General features: G+C 41.7%; 1 protein-coding gene across 4 annotated transcripts in view; it reads right to left on the bottom strand.

Annotated features, from left to right (window-relative positions):
* Nucleotides 1–3,105: 3,105 nt before the first annotated feature.
* WDR59 (WD repeat domain 59) overlaps nucleotides 3,106–19,394 on the bottom strand; it is a 68,588-nt gene continuing 52,299 nt past the window's right edge. For 2 of the 4 annotated variants that reach the window (XM_036750957.1, XM_036750959.1), the window contains 9 exons: nucleotides 17,152–17,208; nucleotides 11,939–12,072; nucleotides 11,113–11,194; nucleotides 7,979–8,091; nucleotides 6,552–6,699; nucleotides 6,368–6,440; nucleotides 5,322–5,448; nucleotides 4,607–4,749; nucleotides 3,106–3,927 (listed from right to left, as the gene is read on the bottom strand). In XM_036750957.1, the coding sequence (XP_036606852.1) occupies nucleotides 3,692–3,927; nucleotides 4,607–4,749; nucleotides 5,322–5,448; nucleotides 6,368–6,440; nucleotides 6,552–6,699; nucleotides 7,979–8,091; nucleotides 11,113–11,194; nucleotides 11,939–12,072; nucleotides 17,152–17,208 (1,113 nt within the window). In that variant the 3' untranslated portion in view covers nucleotides 3,106–3,691. The remainder of the gene's footprint in view (nucleotides 3,928–4,606; nucleotides 4,750–5,321; nucleotides 5,449–6,367; nucleotides 6,441–6,551; nucleotides 6,700–7,978; nucleotides 8,092–11,112; nucleotides 11,195–11,938; nucleotides 12,073–17,151; nucleotides 17,209–19,394) is intronic. The other 2 variants (XM_036750960.1, XM_036750958.1) reach the window with 1 other exon arrangement.

Raw genomic sequence — 19,394 nt, 5'->3', positions numbered from 1 at the left:
AATGGTTAATTAGGAGGCCCTTCCCCTCAGTCACAGATACGGCAATTCCAAGCACAGTGGCAACAGCCATTGAGGAGGAAAATTCCAATGGCATGCCTGAGTACCTGGATCTAATGAGAAATACCTTACCCTCCCAAAGCTGTCATCACTAAATCATATTAGCTACCAAGATTAAATTCTCGGGCAACAAGAAGTAATGTAAGTGAAACTAAACTAGATCCGAAATCTAAATCTTCTTGCCCATAACTAAGAAATACTTTTCTTTTTAGATGGGTAAGCTGCTAAGGTATTGGTTATGTCTACACAACTTATTTTACAATACATGAGTGGGCATAAAATTAATGCTATTTAATGCTGCTGGCCCTCCTGCTGTCAAAGGATGTCACAGAAAACAGTATGGTTTTCCCTCCTATTAACTGGGGAAACCACTGCCTTCGAAATCTGGTACACTATTACTAGGTTGCTTATATAGTTTCCTTTTCTAGAAAAAAACTGAGCTTTTCAAAATGTTATTGGCTTTTAATATATGAGAAGTGTTAAGAGATGTACCACATCTCTTTTATCAAGCCGGCAGCAAACAAAGGTAATATAACAGGGATCAATCAGTAAATGTCACAGCCGAACATCTGATATGATGCATTTTGTTCCAAATCTTCCATCATTTTTACAGCGAATTCCCCCAAATCCATGTTCCAGCACAGGACCGAGAGCTGGACTCCAGAACTGTGGAGAAGCTATCGTGCTCCAGGTGACCTAATTTTCTCCTTTTCCTTTTCTTTTGCTGTATTAATTGCATAATTGTGAAAATGCAAAGACTATGGCTGAGACCCTTTGCCCGAGGGGATGAAATTGGTTTATAAGAACTCCCTGCTAGCACAGAGCCCCAGGGAAATGTTTCAATGGAAGTCTTGGGAGGAAGGGGAAGTGGACCAGTGTGCACCAGACCTTGGCTAACTTGCTGAGCTGAAACCATAGATGTGAAGACCACAAGGGGAGCTGGCTTTTCAGGGGCTGCGGGTAAAGGTGAATCTCATATACGAACCACATACTTCACACATCCTATTCAGTCCCAGCTGTTGGTTGTACAACTGGTTACTTCCTCTGAGGATATTACATAAGACCCCAAATTGGGCATTTCTCAAAAGCATCTCCCTTTGAAAACTGTGTGAGGACATGGAGAAATCCTACCTGAGGCCCAGCTGGGGAGGGAGAAGACTTGAGGCCACTTCTAGAACCTTGGAAAGGGAAAGCTGGAGGCTTCAGGCTTCTCGGAAAGGGCTGCTGGGGGCAGCTGGCTGGACTTGACACAGCTTATTTGCTTCTGGCACCTCAGGGGTCTAGAGTACTCCAGGTCCTTCCCTGATTCCTGGGGAAGGTGCTGACTTCTGTACAGCATATGCAAACAAGCAACATGAACCACTCCTAGGCAAGATTTCCAAAGGGAACATGGCAGCATTTGTTCACATGTCAAATCAGGCCAAGATGGCACTCGCCAAACTGTCTCAATCACACTCCACCTAAGCAAATACAGACCCTGTATGTGGGGTGCCCTCTCTACAGGATAGGTAGGAACCTCAAGCCCTATTTCTTTCCCCCTGTTCTCTCAATTTAACTGTATTTTCAAAGATAAGCATCACTCCATCACTAGAGGGAAGAAGAGGCATTCTGGATCTGACAACGAGAATTTTTAGCCCCAAACGGTTTATATCCTTGTGTGAAGACTGCTCTATTTTTAACATCCTACTATTCCGAAAGAGAGAGGGGGTTGGGAGGAAAGGGAGAAGCAGAGAGAGAGAGAGAACACCACTATGAAAAGCACTCAAGGAGCAAACATAATTGAAGGGAGAAGTTTTAAGTCTATGAACATTTCTGGAAAGTTAGGAATCTCAACTTTGGAATGTGATAAATTCTAAAAGGAATTTCTACTTTGAAAGGCAAGAGAAAGAAGAGAATTATTTCTTTTAACTTTAAATTCCTTTACGCACAATTATAACAGACTCACAAGACTTCAACAAAACTTGATTTGGCTTTTTTTTTTAAAACAACTTCAAAAGGAAGGTCTTTACATAACGGTGTACTTATAAACACAAAAACCACATTTGATTCTCGATAGGAACAGAGAGAGACAAACTTTCACATTACACCAAGCAACCTGGAGGCGGGAGAGTGTTTTTTTTCCTCTGTGCAACCTAGAATTCCATTAGGAAATGTGACGGATCCTTTGTCCTCTGTACAAATTTCAGACAGCCACTGCATTCTGTGTTCAGTTACTAGAAGCTCTCATTTGTGACTGCCAATGATATAACTGCACAGACAAAAGAAAAGCACATTTGAAAGGAACTCCTAGTCTTTCTGACTTCTTGGCATCCCCAATGCTCCTGGCTCTGCCCACTTTTTTATGTTCCCTGCTGGGGAGGCCAAAAGTTGAGGAGGATGCAGGCGCGCCAGCAACTTGGCTAAGTTTGGAGTCCTGCTAAAAAAGCCAGTCTTCAAGCTGTGACAAAGACAGGAGCTAGTTTCTTTAAGGCACAGTTAGTCTAAAGCATGATTCACAGATGCTTGAGTATCATTTATAAATGTTTCAAGCCATGGAATTGTATTCATACTAATTAAACCAACATCTATTTGGAGCTGTAAACTTTCAGGTTTTGCTTGACTGACCGAAAAGAGGTGAATTTTCTCAACAGAAATATTTGCTAAGTAAGAGCCTTCATTACCAGGCCCACTTAAGCTGTGTAAAAAAGAAAAAAAGAACTGGTGAACGGAATCGGGGGTGAGGAAGGGTGAAAGGGAAGAAAGCATTTAGGAGGACAGTCACGTGAACCTGGGATGTCACCTTGAACAGAGTTCAAAACAAACGACACCAAGAGAAAGATGGAGAAGAAAGCTGCTCTGGGTGCCATCACATCATCTCCATCTTCATCCAGAGAAGGAACAGGGTATTTCTCTTAGAAACATTCTTCCATCTTCCATTTACCAAGTGAAATTATTTTCTGAGGTCAGATTCCACAGAAGCGAACCAGGCATTTTCTCTTATACAGCCTAAGCATCTAGTTTGATCTTTTTATAGCAACTTTAGTGAACAAGTAGGAAAATCATACATGCTCCATTAAAATGTCATTTAATTCTTTGTCTTATACAATTACCCAGAATTTCACTGGCCAAGAAGTAGCAGCTCAAAAATAAAAACCATCTTAAAAATCCTTAAGTACATCACATATTCATAATTTAAATGTCATAGCTTAAAGGCCACTGCCCATCAGCTCATTAAATGTACAATCAAGTTTCCAAAGCCACTGCTAGGAAAGAACCCCTTTTCAATTCAATGAATAGTTATGGTCAGCAGGCTGAGACGCTTGTCCTTTGTGTCTGGCTTCCGTCTCTTTTCTTTGTTCTGGTCCTGCTTGGCATTAAAATGACATTAAACTCTGAAGTAAGCCCTGGCCCTGTAAGCAAGTGCTCTTCTCCAAGAACACGTTCAATGCGCTGGCTGCCCTGAAGCTGAGAACACGATGCACTGCTTTATGTCTCACTCAGCTTCTTTTGAATGGTAACCACTGCCAGCAGTGGACAAACTGGGAAGGAATCCAAGAAAAAACAGCCAGGTCAGAAAGGAGTTCCAGTCCCGGCAGGGGGGTCTGATCCCCTGGCTTTTGTAGGATCCTCCACACAGTGTCTACAGCCTGTAATTTCAAAATGTACTCTCAAGCAGGCAATGGCACCCACACCCAGTAGGACACACCTCCTGGGTGCGAAACCACTCCATCATGTGGCTGGTATGTCCGCCATGTCCACAGGTCAGGCAAAAATTGGAGGAGCCTCTCACTGCCACGTGGCAGATGGCACACTGGAACGTGAATCCCTTGCAGATGGCACACTGGGTTCCACGAACCTCACTCCGACAGTGACTGCAATACACACCAAACTCTGGAAATGGTTTCAGATGGAGAAAAAGAGAAATACCAATGTTAGCTTTTTTTCACTGGATTTTTACTTGTTTGTTTGTCTGGCTGGTTCAGACCTGTGATTTTACTGGTGCAGGAACTTTCAGTGGGAAAGGGCCCTCTGCCAATGCAGATCTGGAGCCCTGACAGCTGAAGGGACTTTCCTGGAGCATTTCAGAAGCAGGATTTGAACCTAGATGTCCCCTGACTCCAAGACCAGCTAGAGAGCCATAGTCCACCATACTGGCTGCGACCGGGATTAGCTCCAATGAAAAGGAAACTGATCATTGTAGAGCTGGGATGTGTTTACCTGAGAACTCCATTAACACCTCAGATAACAAAGCTGATTACTATTTTGCATTGTTTCCAGCTCTTTCTGTCAGGCGATCAAAGGAGCAAGGCCCTTAAAAGTGTTGCTAACTATAATTGGTATTTGAACCCATAAGAGACTTCTCTGCCTGATGGTACCTTCTAATAAAATTGAAGAGTGGCCTAGCGCCCCCAAATTTTCATAAGCTCAGTGAAGAGATGTTAAAAATGTCAAAGTCCAGCTTATAAATGAGAGACTGATCATTTATTCTAGGATTTAAGCACAGAGCGATTTAAATTAGAGGAACATGTCAGACAATGAAGAAGATGAGACTGAAATTCACAGCACTCACCAATTCCCTTATGAGGATCAGGAGGGCAGGATACAAATTTTAGAACTTCAGCTCGTTTCTCTCTCAGGCCCCAACGATAAAGGATTTCTCCATAACATTTTTTAAAATCATCAAATTGCTGAGTGTTGGCAGGGTCAAGGAGCCTGGAGAAAATTCATAAAATTCTTCTGTTGGTTGCCGCCCCCTCCCTTTTTATAAGGACTAAAAGAGTAAGCGTCATATAACCACAGTGCCCAAAGACTCTTCTGAATATAAATCAGTGTTTTCCCTGAGTTACAGGACAAGTACATGGAGAAAGAGCAGGCTCTGAGCTACCCCAGGTATTTAATAAAGTCCCACAAATAGTGATATTTTTTTCTGTATGAAAGAAAACATGCCGAGTAGAATCTTTAATAGTTATATGTAACAAAGAAGGCTACTGTTTCTACCTGTCACCACCTAGCCCTCCACAGTAAAGTTGCTGAACATTCCTCTCTCCGAGTGAGAACCCCGATTTTAGGAAATCTGGGGGATCCATAAAAGTGAAAATCAGACCACAGGCTCTAGTCATCTTCAGTTACAAGAGGACTACTTTTCTGACATGCCATCAAGGTGCTCAGGACTTAGGTATCAGAGGGTGCAATGACAACATACATTTCCAACACCAGTGAGTACAACCATCTCAAGGCCTCAGATACTAGAGAGCAGCAGAGATCTGAGCAGAGAGAAGGACTACCTTTTATTCTTGTCATGCTGGTCTCGTTCCCGCTCACGAGGGTCACTGTAAGTCAAGCTCCCAAAGCGCAATTCATCAGGGGAGGACTCCCCCCAGGGCGAAGATGCATGCTCTGTTTCCCTACCCACTTTAGAAAAGTCAAAAAGACAAAGGATGAAAATTATCTGAAAACTGGTTCATTAACATAGCGGGTCTAACATAGTGGGAAAGTCAGAGACCTACCATTAAAAACTATCCCATCCCATTTATCATTAAGACAACCTTACAGTTATGAACACAGACACACCTATTCATTTATGAATCTATATGGCCACCTGTCTTCTAGCTTTCCTCACTCAAGAGGGGCATTCACAGGTGAGTTAGCAGACAGCACCAGAAGAAGGCAGGGTAGGTGAGGGATCGAAAGCTAGAAAAGCCCCATTACGCATTTTTTATGTGACTGATGCAGACAAAAAAGGAAACAAAGCACGGGACAACAACCTGCCAAGAAGCTTCTCTGTAGAGAAACTTAATTTAGAGAGACAAATACCCAAAGCCTACAGACTCACTGAAATATAGTTTTCATTATTTTAAAAAGACTTCTATTGTAGATGAAGTCTAGGAGAAAATGAAATACATAATGAACAATATGATAAGAATTTCTTTTTTTAAAAATTAATTTATTTTAGTTTTCAATATTCACTTTTATAAGACATTGAGTTCTAAATTTTCCCCCTCCCTTCTCTCCCCAAGACGGCATGCAATCTGATATAGGCTCTATATGTATAATCATACTAAACATATTTCCATATTAGTCATATCGTGAAAGAAGAACCAGAACAACAGGGAGAAATCATGAGAAAGAAAAAACAAACAAAAAAAAGAAAGAGAAAATAGTATGCTTTGATCTACATTCAGACTCCATAGTTTGTTTTTTTTTCTGGATGTGAATGTCATTTTCCATATGATGAGGATTTCAATCAAATAAAGGTTGTGTATTAGTAATCTTGCACATGCCTTTTATGATGCTAGAAATACAGCCCTGGTTGGGTCATTTACATGCCTACCTATATTCCATCCACCAGTGTTGAGTCCTGGGTCTGACATACTTGAGCAAGAGCCAGAGGAAGTAAAGCTAGGCTGCCAAGAAGGAAGATAACAAAAATCACTGGGATAGCCAAGGCACCCACCCCAGGGGTCATGCCATTCAGTGAAAATGAGCACTAACCAAGACGTCAATAATACACTCACATAGCGGCTGTGGCACACAAGGTTGGAAGGGCGATTAGGAAAGAGTCCAAAGGGGTTCAATATTCCCTGTGGCCTGGACTGTGCTTCGAACACACTGCAAAGCATGGCCAGGGTCTGAACATCCCGGAGTTGACAGTAATGGGCCAGCCTAGGGAAAGCAGGAAGAGATAACGAACCAGGACAGGAACTGAAAAAAGGGTAACTGCAGAGAGTTTTGGCAAGAGATGAATTCAATCTCTTAAATTTTCACATCGGCTATAAGATATTTTGATTTTAAACTCAATGGCAAGAACTGAGGCTTTCCATAGGTCAAATAGTTTGCTTTCTTTCTGATCTGACTAAATATGGAGAAGAATATAGTGCCAACTGAGACATAGTTCTGATGAGTTCTATCTAGCTTTCCATTCAAAAATTCTAGTGTTTCGTATTCAAACATGAAACCCAGTTGACTAGTGCAAATCTGGAAAGTCTGCAGCTCATGAGACAGACAAATCTTCTTTCTGGTTTCCTGTTATTTGCATCACAGAACCTACTCTAAAGCAATTGAGAAGTCAGCTGAAAGGGAACCAAGCAGCCATTTGGGGTCCATGGGCTTTAAAGAAGCCCTGGGGTAGAGCTCGAAGTCTATCCTATTAGGAAAGCACAAATATCATGTTACCAAAATGCCCTAGACCGGCACTTGATGCACTAGACTGTTAAAGGAAGGACCAGTAGGCCCTTGCTCTGAGAACATATAATGGCAGCAGTGATACCTTACAGGGTTTGACAAAGTTCTCACGTATATGATCTCACTTCAGTTTTACAGAACTCTCATAAGATAGGGAGAGTAGGTAGTAACTTCCCATTTTACAAAAGAGATAATCAAAAACTGGTATTAGTCTAGAGTCTATCCTCAACTAGCTAAAGCAAGATGTAGCCTGCAGGAATGGATAGGATCTCTTCACAAGGCTGAGGCAGCAGCTTGTCTTGTTGGGGGGTCTGCCCAAGAAGTACTGGATGGCTAAGTCTTATCAAATGTCCATTTTATCAGATTAAAGTGCCACAAACTTAACACAGACTCAGTGCTCTGAAGCAATCTGACTCTGATCATCAAGGAGTAAGCTCGAGAGAGGAGCTACAAGCAGCAGCTCCCAAAGCAACTTTCCAGTATGATAACAGTGGCCTGGCGGTTCTGTGCGATGGAACCTTCTACTTCCAGAGGGCTCCCATTTGCATTATTAGGATGAAGCAGTCGATGGGCCAAACAAAAATCTTCAAAGCACACACATGTATGAAGAACGTCTCCCTAATAAAGAAATAGACCCTATTCTATACCTTCTTCTTAACCAGTGTCATGTAAACTAGATTAATATGTTTAAATGAATAGATTCCTTCAACCCCATTACAAACTTATAACCTCCCACAGCCTTTAGCCTTTAAAAACCTACAGGGACTCCAATAGTTGTCGTCCAAATGGATGTCGGGCCCAGGGTGTCTCCAAATCTGGATCAGACTTCGGGCCAAGGCAAAGATCAGTAGCTACTGTAGCCAGTGACCAAACCTGGAAAGATCAAAAAAAAGCATTTAAATATGACCAAGTGAGGATCAGCCAGAGGCAATGAAAAAAACTCATCTACTTTCCAAGGCATACAAGCAGTTTAACTAACCCTCATTAACTAAGCTGAGGCTAGACAATTTGGCACCCTTACAACAATAAGCAGTTGATTTAATGCCATTACATGTTATTTCACTTGGCTTTGTACCATTCTGATATCTATTCATGACTTGGATGAAAGCATAGATGGCATGCTTATCAAACTGGCAGATAATACAGAGCTAGGAGGGAGAGCCCGCTAACCAACTAGATGAAAGGCAGCTGGGACACTGGGCCAATCTGAATAAGATAACAATTACATTTTGATTAAAAGGATTAACCTCACAAGTACTAGAGAGAGGAGAAATGGCCAGACTGCAGTGCTTCCACAGGCGTGTGATGGAAGCTGAGAAGGCCAATACTGTCAATCTGAGACTGCACCTAGAACATTCAGGGATAAAGAAGGCAGAAGCCTGCTCTCCTCAGCCATGCAGTACGATGCTTAGCTTTGGGTACTTTGTTTTTAGAAAGACACTAGGAAGAAGAGCATCCAGAGGGCAGTGGATGGGATGAAGAGCTATCAGTTCTTATCCCATGAGGATCGGCTGAAAGACCTGAGGATGTTTAGCTTGGAGAAGAGAAGACTGGGGGCAGGGGTTCTTAATCTGGGGTCTATGACCTTGTTCTTTTTTTTTTCCTTTTAAACATTTTGATAAATATATTTCAATAGAATGGGCTTTCTTTGTGGTATTCTATGTATTTCATACACTGAATAACATTATTCTAAGGAGTCCACAGACTTCACCAGACTGCCAAAGGGGTCCAAGACACCAAAAAATTCTAAGCTATCCCTAACTTAGGGACAGAATGACAGATGTCTTTAAAAATTTAAATAAAGGGCTATCACAAGTAGAAGAAAGATGGGATTTGTTTAGTTTGGCCCCAGAAAAAAGAACCAGGAACAATGACTGGAAGTCAGAGAGAGGCGAATTTTGGAACAATCAGAGCTATCCTTAAGGGGCCTTGGTTCCACCTTGATGAGGAAAGAAAAGGCTCATCGGCTCCTCAGTGTAAATCCTGTAAAGCTACTGAAGGCTCTTCTAAAAGTCATATTCTGAGATTCTTTTCTACACTGCCCCTCCCCACCCCCCCTGCTGCCTCTTTTGGGTCCTTAGGTAATCTGGAAAGAAAAATGACATCTGGATTCCTCATCTGAGATCTTCTTGGTAGTTCATACTTCATTTTGAAATTTAGGTTGTCTTGCCTGCATTTATTTCAACATACAAACCATGAAGAACTTTGCTGTATTACTTTTAATCACAACCTATTCTCTCACTTTGAGGCAGAGGGATTTGGATTTCCTTTTTGCTAACACCAAGTTGAGGGAACGCCTCCATAATTGTCAGCTTATGGGGCTCAGGTAATCAGTAAAATTTTATTCCACTCCTAGTGGTAGATATGAATAAGTACAAAACAAGCTTCTGCCCTCAAAAAGGCTATTTTTTGTATATACCATATTTATTTATATGTGGACATGTTGTATCTCCCTCGTAGAATGTAAGTTCCTTGAGGTAGGGACTATATCACTTTTGCATTTGTAACCCCAGAACTGAAGACAGTGCCTGGCACAGAGCTGGCACTTAATAAACATTTATTGATTAACTGATGATCGAATATGTAAAAACAAATGGCAAATAGTGCCTCAGTTTATGTAAACTCAATTATAGATGTATGTACGAACATTTCCATACACACAAGAGTTAAAGAGATTGTTATTTGCTAAAATGAGAAAATGAGATGGGGAGGGGGTATTATCTAAAATTTGCATTCATCCAGCATATCCCTAACACTCATTATTCCAGATAACTAATACCTGGCTAGAAAGAGGCAGTTATTTCAAGAGAGAGCATCCATTTCTGTTAGGTCACTAACATCAGCAGCTCACTTATGGTAACTGCCTAATAGATTTTTGGCAGGACTTGAGTTGCTGATTTTGCTATGAATGATCTTGAACTACTAATAACCTCAAGGGAAATATGCCCTAAAGTTCTCCATCAGAAAGAGTGACACAGTCTATTTCTGTAGATCCTTGCTGAGCAAAAGGGATATCTCTAATGTATGCCTTGAGGCATAAGTCAAAGGAAATAAAAAGATTTTTACAAGTATTTTCACCAACCTGTCATTTCACCAAACTTAATTAAGATAGATACCAATAGATAGAGACAGAAGAGTCTTTCCTTCACAACCCACTCTATACAAGAACATCACTGAAAACTAAAAGCTGTTAAGAGTCATTCTGCTTCAAAGAAAGACATTCATACCAAGAATAAGCCAAGGGAGGGGAAATCAATATATGCTTATCTCAGAATGCTAAGAATCTCAGGGGCTGGATCCTCTTAAAAACAGGTTAAACCCATAATTCCCATCACAAATCTCAAATAGTTAAACAAATTTAGCAGTGTTGGCTAGAGGATTGTTAGATGTGCTGAATGGCAGATATTAAGGATTTTTTAGTTTACAAAAAGCAGGGTCTCAGCGCTGCTTCTTATATGGAGTATAGACAAGAAAAAAAAGTTAAGATGAACAAGACTTAGGTGGGAAGTAGCCAGTTCCCCTACAGCACAATCCTAATACTGTGCAAAAGGGTTGTCGTGTAAATGACAAGATTCGACAAGAGAGTCTTAGCTAACGACACTCGGGTACAAGATGTTTAATACTGGCCTAGGTGTAAGCCATGAAAAGGAAACAACAAGAAACAGCTAGTGCTCACTTTAAACTGTTTGACTTTTTCACACTAAGCAAGAAATAGGAGAAAACTGGGAAGATGCTCAAGTCCTAGGTGCCGGCACAGACCATGAAGAAAGGATTCTGACATTGTACATTTTAAAATGCCATTCAACCAGAAATGCAACTCTAGAGCAAACAGCCTATTGAATGAGAAAATCCAGATCAGACGTGCTGCTATCTCTGCAAAGGGAAAGTCAATACCTGGACAAGATCCTTGCGTCCCACAAGCAAGGCCGAGGCAGCATTCTTCTGACAAGTTTCCTGAATGTCATTAATATTCAGTCTGAAAAGCAAAAAGTAGAATGATTCTTACCAGACAACCTGCCCAAATGAACCACTGCTGGTTTTAAATGGAGATAGACAGACAGACAAATACTTGGAAGTGAAAAGGATCCTAGAAATAATTTAGTCATTATTCTGTTTTCACTAAGCCACCTTCTCTTCCTCATTAGACTGAAGCAAGGGTCATTAGGGGCTTTATTCAATGTTGTGGGAACAGACAGGGGCTAAACTGTAATCATTCACTACTCTGGGAAGTAAGGAGAAGCCACAGCTAGGTACTAATCTTCCAACCAATTTTTCCATGGTTTAACCAGATCTTTCAAATTACATAAAAACCATGAAAATGGACTTTGATGAGAACAGTTTGCATGTAAAGCCCCAAAGAATGAGTTTTTGCCATTCAGAATAGAGGAACTACAGAATAAAATAATATGTGTAGTGTAATCTTAAGGCAGTTAGATGGTGCAGTGGATAGAGGGCCTGGCCTGGGGTCAGGAACATCTGAGTTCAAAGCCAGCCTCAGACAAGTACTAGGTATATGACCTTGGGCAAGTCACTTAACCCTGCTTGCTGTTCCTCCATCTGTAAAATGAGCTGAAGAAGGAAATGGCAAACTGCTCCAATATCTTTGTCAAGAAAACCCCTAATGGGGTCACGAAGAGTTCAACACAAATGAAGACAACTGAACAATAATGCAATCTTTGATTTCCAAGTACATGAAGCACTCCTGGAATTTTCTACTTACATGTAGAGCTCTCCTAGTGATTTGTGTACAGGAAGTAGGCAGGCAATATCCTGGATTATGACTTTTCCAGCAGCTTTGATCGGGCGGTTCCCAGAGTCTGTACCCTCTCGTTTGCTCTTCCACCTCCGTGATTTCTAGAGGAAGAGATGATACTGTGTTAGGGACATATCACAAAGAATGCCAACCCAGAACTGAACAGCTCAATGGGCTGGGGATCACTGCCTAGTCTACAAAGACTTTCCAATGCAGCATGCCCATAATAAGACAGCAACTTCTGGAAGTAAAATGATGACAAGGGCAATGAACTCTTGGTCCAAAAATCCCAGAAAGGTTTGTCGATGCCTAGTACAGGAATGGGCACTTAATATGTGTTTAATAACTGCGTACTGATTTTTCATATGACTGAAGCTAGAACAAAAGAGATTTCTATAAAGATAGCAAAAAGCCATCTGAAACAAAAAGACCTAAAAGCTGTTTTACTTATGTTAATCACTTTAATGAAAGTTCTGTGTTTGAACTGACATCCATTTTTTCTTCCTTCAGTCAGTTCCAATAGGATCTGTTGAAACTTTTCACTGGGGCACAGCAATGTGGATTTTGCAATCTGATCTATGCTGAGCAAAATCACTACTCTTACTAGGAGAGGAGAGAAATTAGGTAGCTCAAAATGAGATAGCCTGAATCTTTCCTATTATAATTACTTGTCATTATTTCTACAACTAGTCACCTAAGAATGCCCAAAATGTTTAGGAAGTAGAGAGACTATGGTATTGGACATGAAATGCCTCACGTGCAATTTAAATGTGCCTATTTGTGTGAAGTTCTCATTGCAGCAAATATATACTTCCCATCTGGCTTTTTTCAGTAACATTAGTCACGCTATCAATACTTCATCATACTCTAGCCCTTGGCTTAAGTAAGTAAGGGTGTGATTATTCCCAGGACAGGAGCACTGGGCAAGGAAGTAAACCTAGTTACTAATGTGGGGATGCATCCTAGAGCTAAAAGGCTCTTCAGGTTCTCAAGAGAACTTAAAAAAACAAAACACCTTTATCGACAGCTAAGTTCACCTCAACAAAATTTGTCTTTCATTTCTTAAATCACAAGCCAAGTCTAGGCCTTTTTTGAGAACTGCTCTCTCTCCTGCAAGATTCCAGTATGCCTCATTCCTAAAGAAGGATAATCAATTCTTCTCCTTAAGGGATCATTAAGTGCTACATAAACAACAAAACTCTAAGAACCTAAACTCAGGTCATGACAGGTAAATGAAGAAATACCTTGTTTTAAATGCCTATGAGATAAAATAAGTGCGTTATCGATTGGGACCGAATCCAATTTTTTTGAAGGAACATTTCCCACATTTAACCATAAACAGAATTATGCTGCAATTTCAGAGCAAGATTAGTCCACAATGGCTAGACAGCCCTTCAGTTCTTTCAGCTTTTTCTTAAGCATATTTACGTGCATGCTGATAAAACTAATTAATATTTCAATGATCAAAAAATGAAATGCATGCAAGTGGAGGAAGTGCCCAAATCCTAAGCAATTAGTATGTTAAAAGGTAACAGACTGTCAGAATAGGCTGGAGCCAGGCAATGTTGACAGCTAGAAAATGCACTCACGTTATGTAATAAGTATCATTTGACAATAACACATCTCTTAGCATTCCTCTACCATCCCTCTATGCAATGACCCCAAATAGTGCCTAGGTATTTGCTCAAGTGTTTTATAAGTCAGTTACAAAATGAATAATTAACCTCATTTTTACTATGATGGTATCCAAATTTCTAAAGACAGACCGTGCTGGAGGTTATTGGGTACCGGGGAACTGGTTCAGATGAGGAGTTAGCTTGCTACCATTACCATGGTAACTGAACATTTCTAAGCTAAAACAGGATCCATCTAACAACATCTGTTTTTCAAGCTAAATATTTGGTTGGTTTCATTTAGTCTTCTGAGTTGGATGAGTTTACTAATAGGCTGTTAAATCAATCTTCCTGGAAGCCAAACCAGGTACTTATTTCACATAATTATACTAATAAATATAAAACTATATTAAGAGAAAATGAATATATGAGCGATTCACTGATGCTAAGAATGATACACTGGATAGAAATAAAGGAAAGTTCCTCAAGGAAATCATTTCTACAATTTTACAAGCAGCAAATGCTCTAGAAAACAATGACATTAACTAACTACATGGCAGATTTCTGGCTTCTTAGTTTTCATCAATAAAAAAGTCATACCTATTAAAACATGAACTATACCCAGAAGATATCCCATGTGCAAATATACTGGCCAATTTGCAAAATGACAGGTAGTAATGATTACAGCACTAGGCTTGGGGTTGTAAGTAGAAGTGTTAAGTCTGTGCTGGATTCCAATTCCACCTGGTAACCTTAACCAAATTTAGTATCCCCTGCCATCATCTGGCATAAGATTCCTCACTTGTTAAATGAAGAGAATACAGATTTGCACTAATTACCTGTCCTCCTCCCCAGGTTGCAAATCAAATGAAAACGTAAATGGAAGCCCTTTGTACCACTCAGTAAATGTGAGCTCTTACCATTTCTTTAATACGATTGCTCAAGCAGTCTACAGCCTACAGAGCATTGAACATTAAGAGGTTATATTTCAGACTGAGTTCTGCAGGTTGCAGCTCAAAATGCTGTGATACCTTCCCATAGTTATCTATCTACTGAATTAGCAGAACCTGATCCTGGAGCTCCAGGGACTTCTTGGTTATTCTCTCAGGATCTCAAGTCTTCTAGGGTGTAACTTAATTCTTTACTGGAAACATAGTGCATTACAGATACTTGAAGGACTGCTTTCAGAGTCCAAATCACAGGGGTACCTGCCTCCAACAATCTACAGAAGCCACTATAAGATTCAGTCTTATAATTCAATAGGATAACTACATAAAGTTCAGAAATTTGCCTAGATGACTCCACAGGACAAAGTATTTATGTATAATATCTTGCTACAAAAAGAAAGGTCAAGTTTTACATGTAATTGGGGAAAAAGAAAATACTAAGTAAATTTTAAAAAAAAGAGAGGCCAAGCTTTTAAAGAAGGCTGTATAATGGCCAAATAATCTGGAAAGCCAGATAGGGAAGAGCTGTGTTCTGCTGGGAATCTCTGACTGCTGATGGCTCGCTTCAATGTTTTGGTCACTACTGAATAGTACGAGTCCTTGCCAGGTGACTAAGCAATTTTCAATGTGCCTTCTTCAGTGCTTTGGTAGATAAGAAATAAAACATTCCATTTTTGCTTTCCTAATTGGGTTTTCCCTCTTAATATTTTCTCCCATCACTTTGCAACCTACTTCTGCACTCCTAAGCGTCAGAACAAAGCATGGGTTCCTTACTAGATTCCCAGGCCTACGTAGCAATGACTATCAGCATTTGAGGGGGAGTAGAAGGTCACTGAAGTCACATACCTTGCATTGCTCCAGTCTCATTCTGACAAGCCTAATTGTAGAATATTTCTAATGTTTGGTAAAGGACCCAGAATCTCTCTTATGATTTTTGGAACAACACATCAGTGGTAGAAGTGCTCTGACCACAGGGGATTCAGAATCAAGGGGAAGACAGATATGGGGAGACAAAGACAAACTGAAAGACATGTGCCAATTACTATGATAACCAACTGAGACCCAATCAGCCATTCTATGCATGTGGAATCAAAGAGTTCACATAATTATGGGGAAGAGAGAAATGGAGGAGGTATTGGGAGAGGGAGCATTGGTGAAAAAAACCACTGAATAATGACCAAAAGCCAGCTCACAATTGTACCACCAGATTGAAGCATGTCATTGTCACCTGAGGTAACAGTGATGCCACTAAATGGGTTAAATGTAAAAACACATAGCCCAAGAATAAGCCGCCAACTGCTTCGTAGTAATCCCAATTAACTCTGCACAATCAGCAAAATGGGCCACAACCCAGACCCTTTTCCAGGCTCCTTCAGAACTGTGGAAATGTGGCAGCCAGGTTGGCTCAGTCAGGGTCTTTCAGTGATGGTGGCTGCAGCAGGGATTCTCACTGACAACAGCTAGCATTTAGGAGATTCACTCCACCAGGGCTGCTGGTGTCAACTTTCTATGTGAAAATGAATATGCATTATTCTTCCATTTATCAGCACACAGACACACACAGACACAACCTACATGTATACATTGTGTGGACTGGCCTTAGAGCCAGCAGGAGCTAGGCTCCAATTTCACTTCAGAGGAGAGGTGGAGGCACGCTGGCCAAGTGACCTCAGGTCCCTCAACCTCTCAGTACCCCAGGCAAGTCTGTAAGATGGAAGCTGGAGAACAGATGCTGATGTGCCTCAGTAGAGGGCGTTTCCTCATCAGAAACTCCCCACACTAATGAAATCACAGGCCCAGACCAACACACACATACACATACACATACACATACACACACACACACACACACACATATATATACATACATATACACACCCCCACACCCCAAGACCTTCCTCATCTATCCTTGGCACAACTTTCATCAATTTCAAGGGGTGGGAGAGAAGGCCAGAAAAAGGCAGATGGTCAACAGGAATAAATTTGTTTTACAGGAATGTCTACAAATAAAGATTTTATTATAAGCGATAAGTGAAAAAAGTTGTTCCACTGAAAACTCCCTAAGGAATCGACTGTGGTATATCCAGTGCCAGGCATGGGGTGCAGGTATGACCCTCCTTTTCTGAAAGGAGTATGTGTTTGTCCTTTGTTCTCGAAGAGGTCCATGACATCAAGGAGATGATGACATGACTTGCAGTTGACTTTGATTTAAGTGAGGGTAAAGCTGCCGAGAGAGGGACAGAGTAGCTGACACCTCTCATGCCTTCCTCTGGCTTCCTCCACCCCCATAGTGGCTTATTTTGAATCTCTCAGAAATAGCATGCATTCAAAGCGAAATCCTAGTGAACTAAAGTGTTCCAATGGGGGTCATTTCCAAGACACCCAGAACTGGGACCCATGTTCAAAGGTCCATTCAAGGTGTCTGCCAGCATCCCCACTGCCACCATTTGTGCCCCCCATTCCCATCCCCCACGTGAAAATGAGTTCACTAGCACTGGTTCAGAAAGCTACCCAGCCTGCTGTTTGGGTTTCTCAAAGCCAGACAGGCGGCGTTTTATTCTTGGGCCCTTAGGTAGGAGACAGGGTTAGTTAAGGAGAGTATTAGCACAGCGCACAGTACCGGGAAGTCGTTAATCGCTTGTATGGACCAACGTCGCCGGGCAGAGCGAGGAGACATCTGTGCATGAAAACGTTACACCCAAGAGGAGGGAAGAAAAACACCAAGAAAATTAAAAAGGAAAAATATAGAGTAAAATGAAACTTCTCCACAATCTGACGGATCAGAAAGTTTTGTGATTTACCATAAAATCACAGCTTCACTTGTTGAAAATAAAATCCAAGCATTCACAGCACTTTGCTCTTTCGCCGCCCTGCCCCCACCCCCACCCCCACCCCCACCCCCACTCCAAACATCATGCAGTCACAACCCTCATCAGCCAAGCCTGAATTTAAAGTTTTGGGAGGCTAGGAGACCACTCACACAGCCTGGGGAGGCTGGATTCTAACCAGAGGCCTGTGCGGCCCAACGGGCCTGAAGAACTCCCAGCCAGCTCCAAGACACAGAAAGATGCCCAGCTAGACCTCTAACTAGGTGGAGAGAGGAGGGCTGAGAGAAGTATCTTCATTACCAAATGGAGAAGCTCATTCACAGAACTGACGTATCTGAGGGTCATAAGCTACACACTTAGGGGATGGATCCCAGGGGAAAGCCTTGGATAAGTGAGTCAAAATATTGGCAAGAGCCAAAGACGGATGGAGGAAACAAGGAGCAGCAGAGGGTGGCAGTACTCCACTAGACACCTGGGCTAACCACTGACCATGAAAAGGGGTAAATAACTGCTGATGGGAAACAGAGACAGTGTTGCCGAATGAGAGCTCCTGGTGGAGAGGAGGCAAAGAAGTCAGTGACTTGGAAGATTATGAAAGCTCGAGGCCTCACCTACACCTATGTGTCTGTTGTTGTTCAGTCATTTCAATCATGTCAGACTCTCTGGGACCCCACTAGGGTTTTCTTGGCAAAGATGCTGCAGTGGTTTTACAGATGAGGAGACTGAGGCAATTGTGTTAAGTATCTTTCCCAGGGTTCCACAGCTAGTATGGATCGGAGGCCAGATTTGAACTCAGAAAGATGAGTCTTCCTGGCTCCAGGCCCAGTGCTCTATCCACTGCACTACCTCACTGCCCCCTCCACCCAGGTACATAATTTCTGGCAATACCTCAGTAGCCCCACCCCCACCCAAGCTTGGACAAGCAATCTAATGACTTAAGAGTTCCTTCTGTTTTCTAACTCTCTACTAACACTTTCCCTGGCTTTGAATTTGGTCTCGATCAAAAGTCGAGACCATTGTGTTGTCTAGAACAACACTCAAGTCAATACTAGGATGACCTCACACACAAGCACACCCAACCCAAACCCACCGAGGGCAGTGAGCAGCCAGCCGAAAATGGCTCACAAGCTTGCTTGTAAACTCAATTCCCAAAGACTGGGTCTCTTCCCTTCACAAAACTTCATTCTGCAATGGCATTACTCTTTATTCTGAGTCATTCAAAGGGGTCAAAGGGTAAATCTATAACAAAGTAAAAATGCACAGAGAAAGCATGGGCTATAAAAATCAAACGGGAGGTTGTTCAACTACATCTCAAAGAGACTCTCACAAAAAGGTCAAATGAACGGGAAGTAGGATCCGGAAGCAAGGACCCCCACGAGATGGCACCAGTGGCCTGAGGCCTTGCTGCTATATCATCTCTTAAACTTTTAGTTTTTTATTTTTCCAAAGACCTGGCTGTTAAACAACAACTCTAAGCCCAGCCCTGGTTAAGGGCAATCAGGAAGATGCCCCATCCATGCTCATCCACTTCCAGAGATTCCTAACAGCTTCAGGCCTTCAACATAATCAGAGGGTCAGTGAGTGTCCTCAAGAACCCAGGAGCACTGGCACAAGTTCAAGTGAGTTTTATACCAAGAAATCCACTTAAATGGGAAGTTGGTCTGGCTTTCCTTGAAAACACAAGAACCAAGAGAGCTTAACTTAAAAACAGACCTGCCACCTAGTTAGTATGTCTATGTTCTCACGGCTATATAGCCTTTAAACCCCTATAATTATTTTATCACCAAGATGCTTGTGTCCCTCTTGAATCTTACTTCTTAGCCCTAAAGGTCAGGCAGGAAGAAAAAAAAACTGCCTAAGTGAAATCTGCACCACAAATGCTTTTGCTCATATTTGACGTGAGACCGCTCCTAATTTGGTCTCCATCTTGCCATAATAATCATTTCCTGCTACGTAGGGCACTCCCACCCCCAGAGAAGCCTCCTTCACACATGAATGAAACAAAACAGGCAAAACTGCCCAGCAGAGCAATCAA

This window comes from Trichosurus vulpecula, chromosome 3 (genome assembly GCF_011100635.1).
Source record: "Trichosurus vulpecula isolate mTriVul1 chromosome 3, mTriVul1.pri, whole genome shotgun sequence".
In the NCBI taxonomy this organism is placed as follows: domain Eukaryota; kingdom Metazoa; phylum Chordata; class Mammalia; order Diprotodontia; family Phalangeridae; genus Trichosurus; species Trichosurus vulpecula.
Note: the sequence above shows the minus strand (reverse complement) of the source record. Positions and strands in the feature narration are given on the sequence as shown.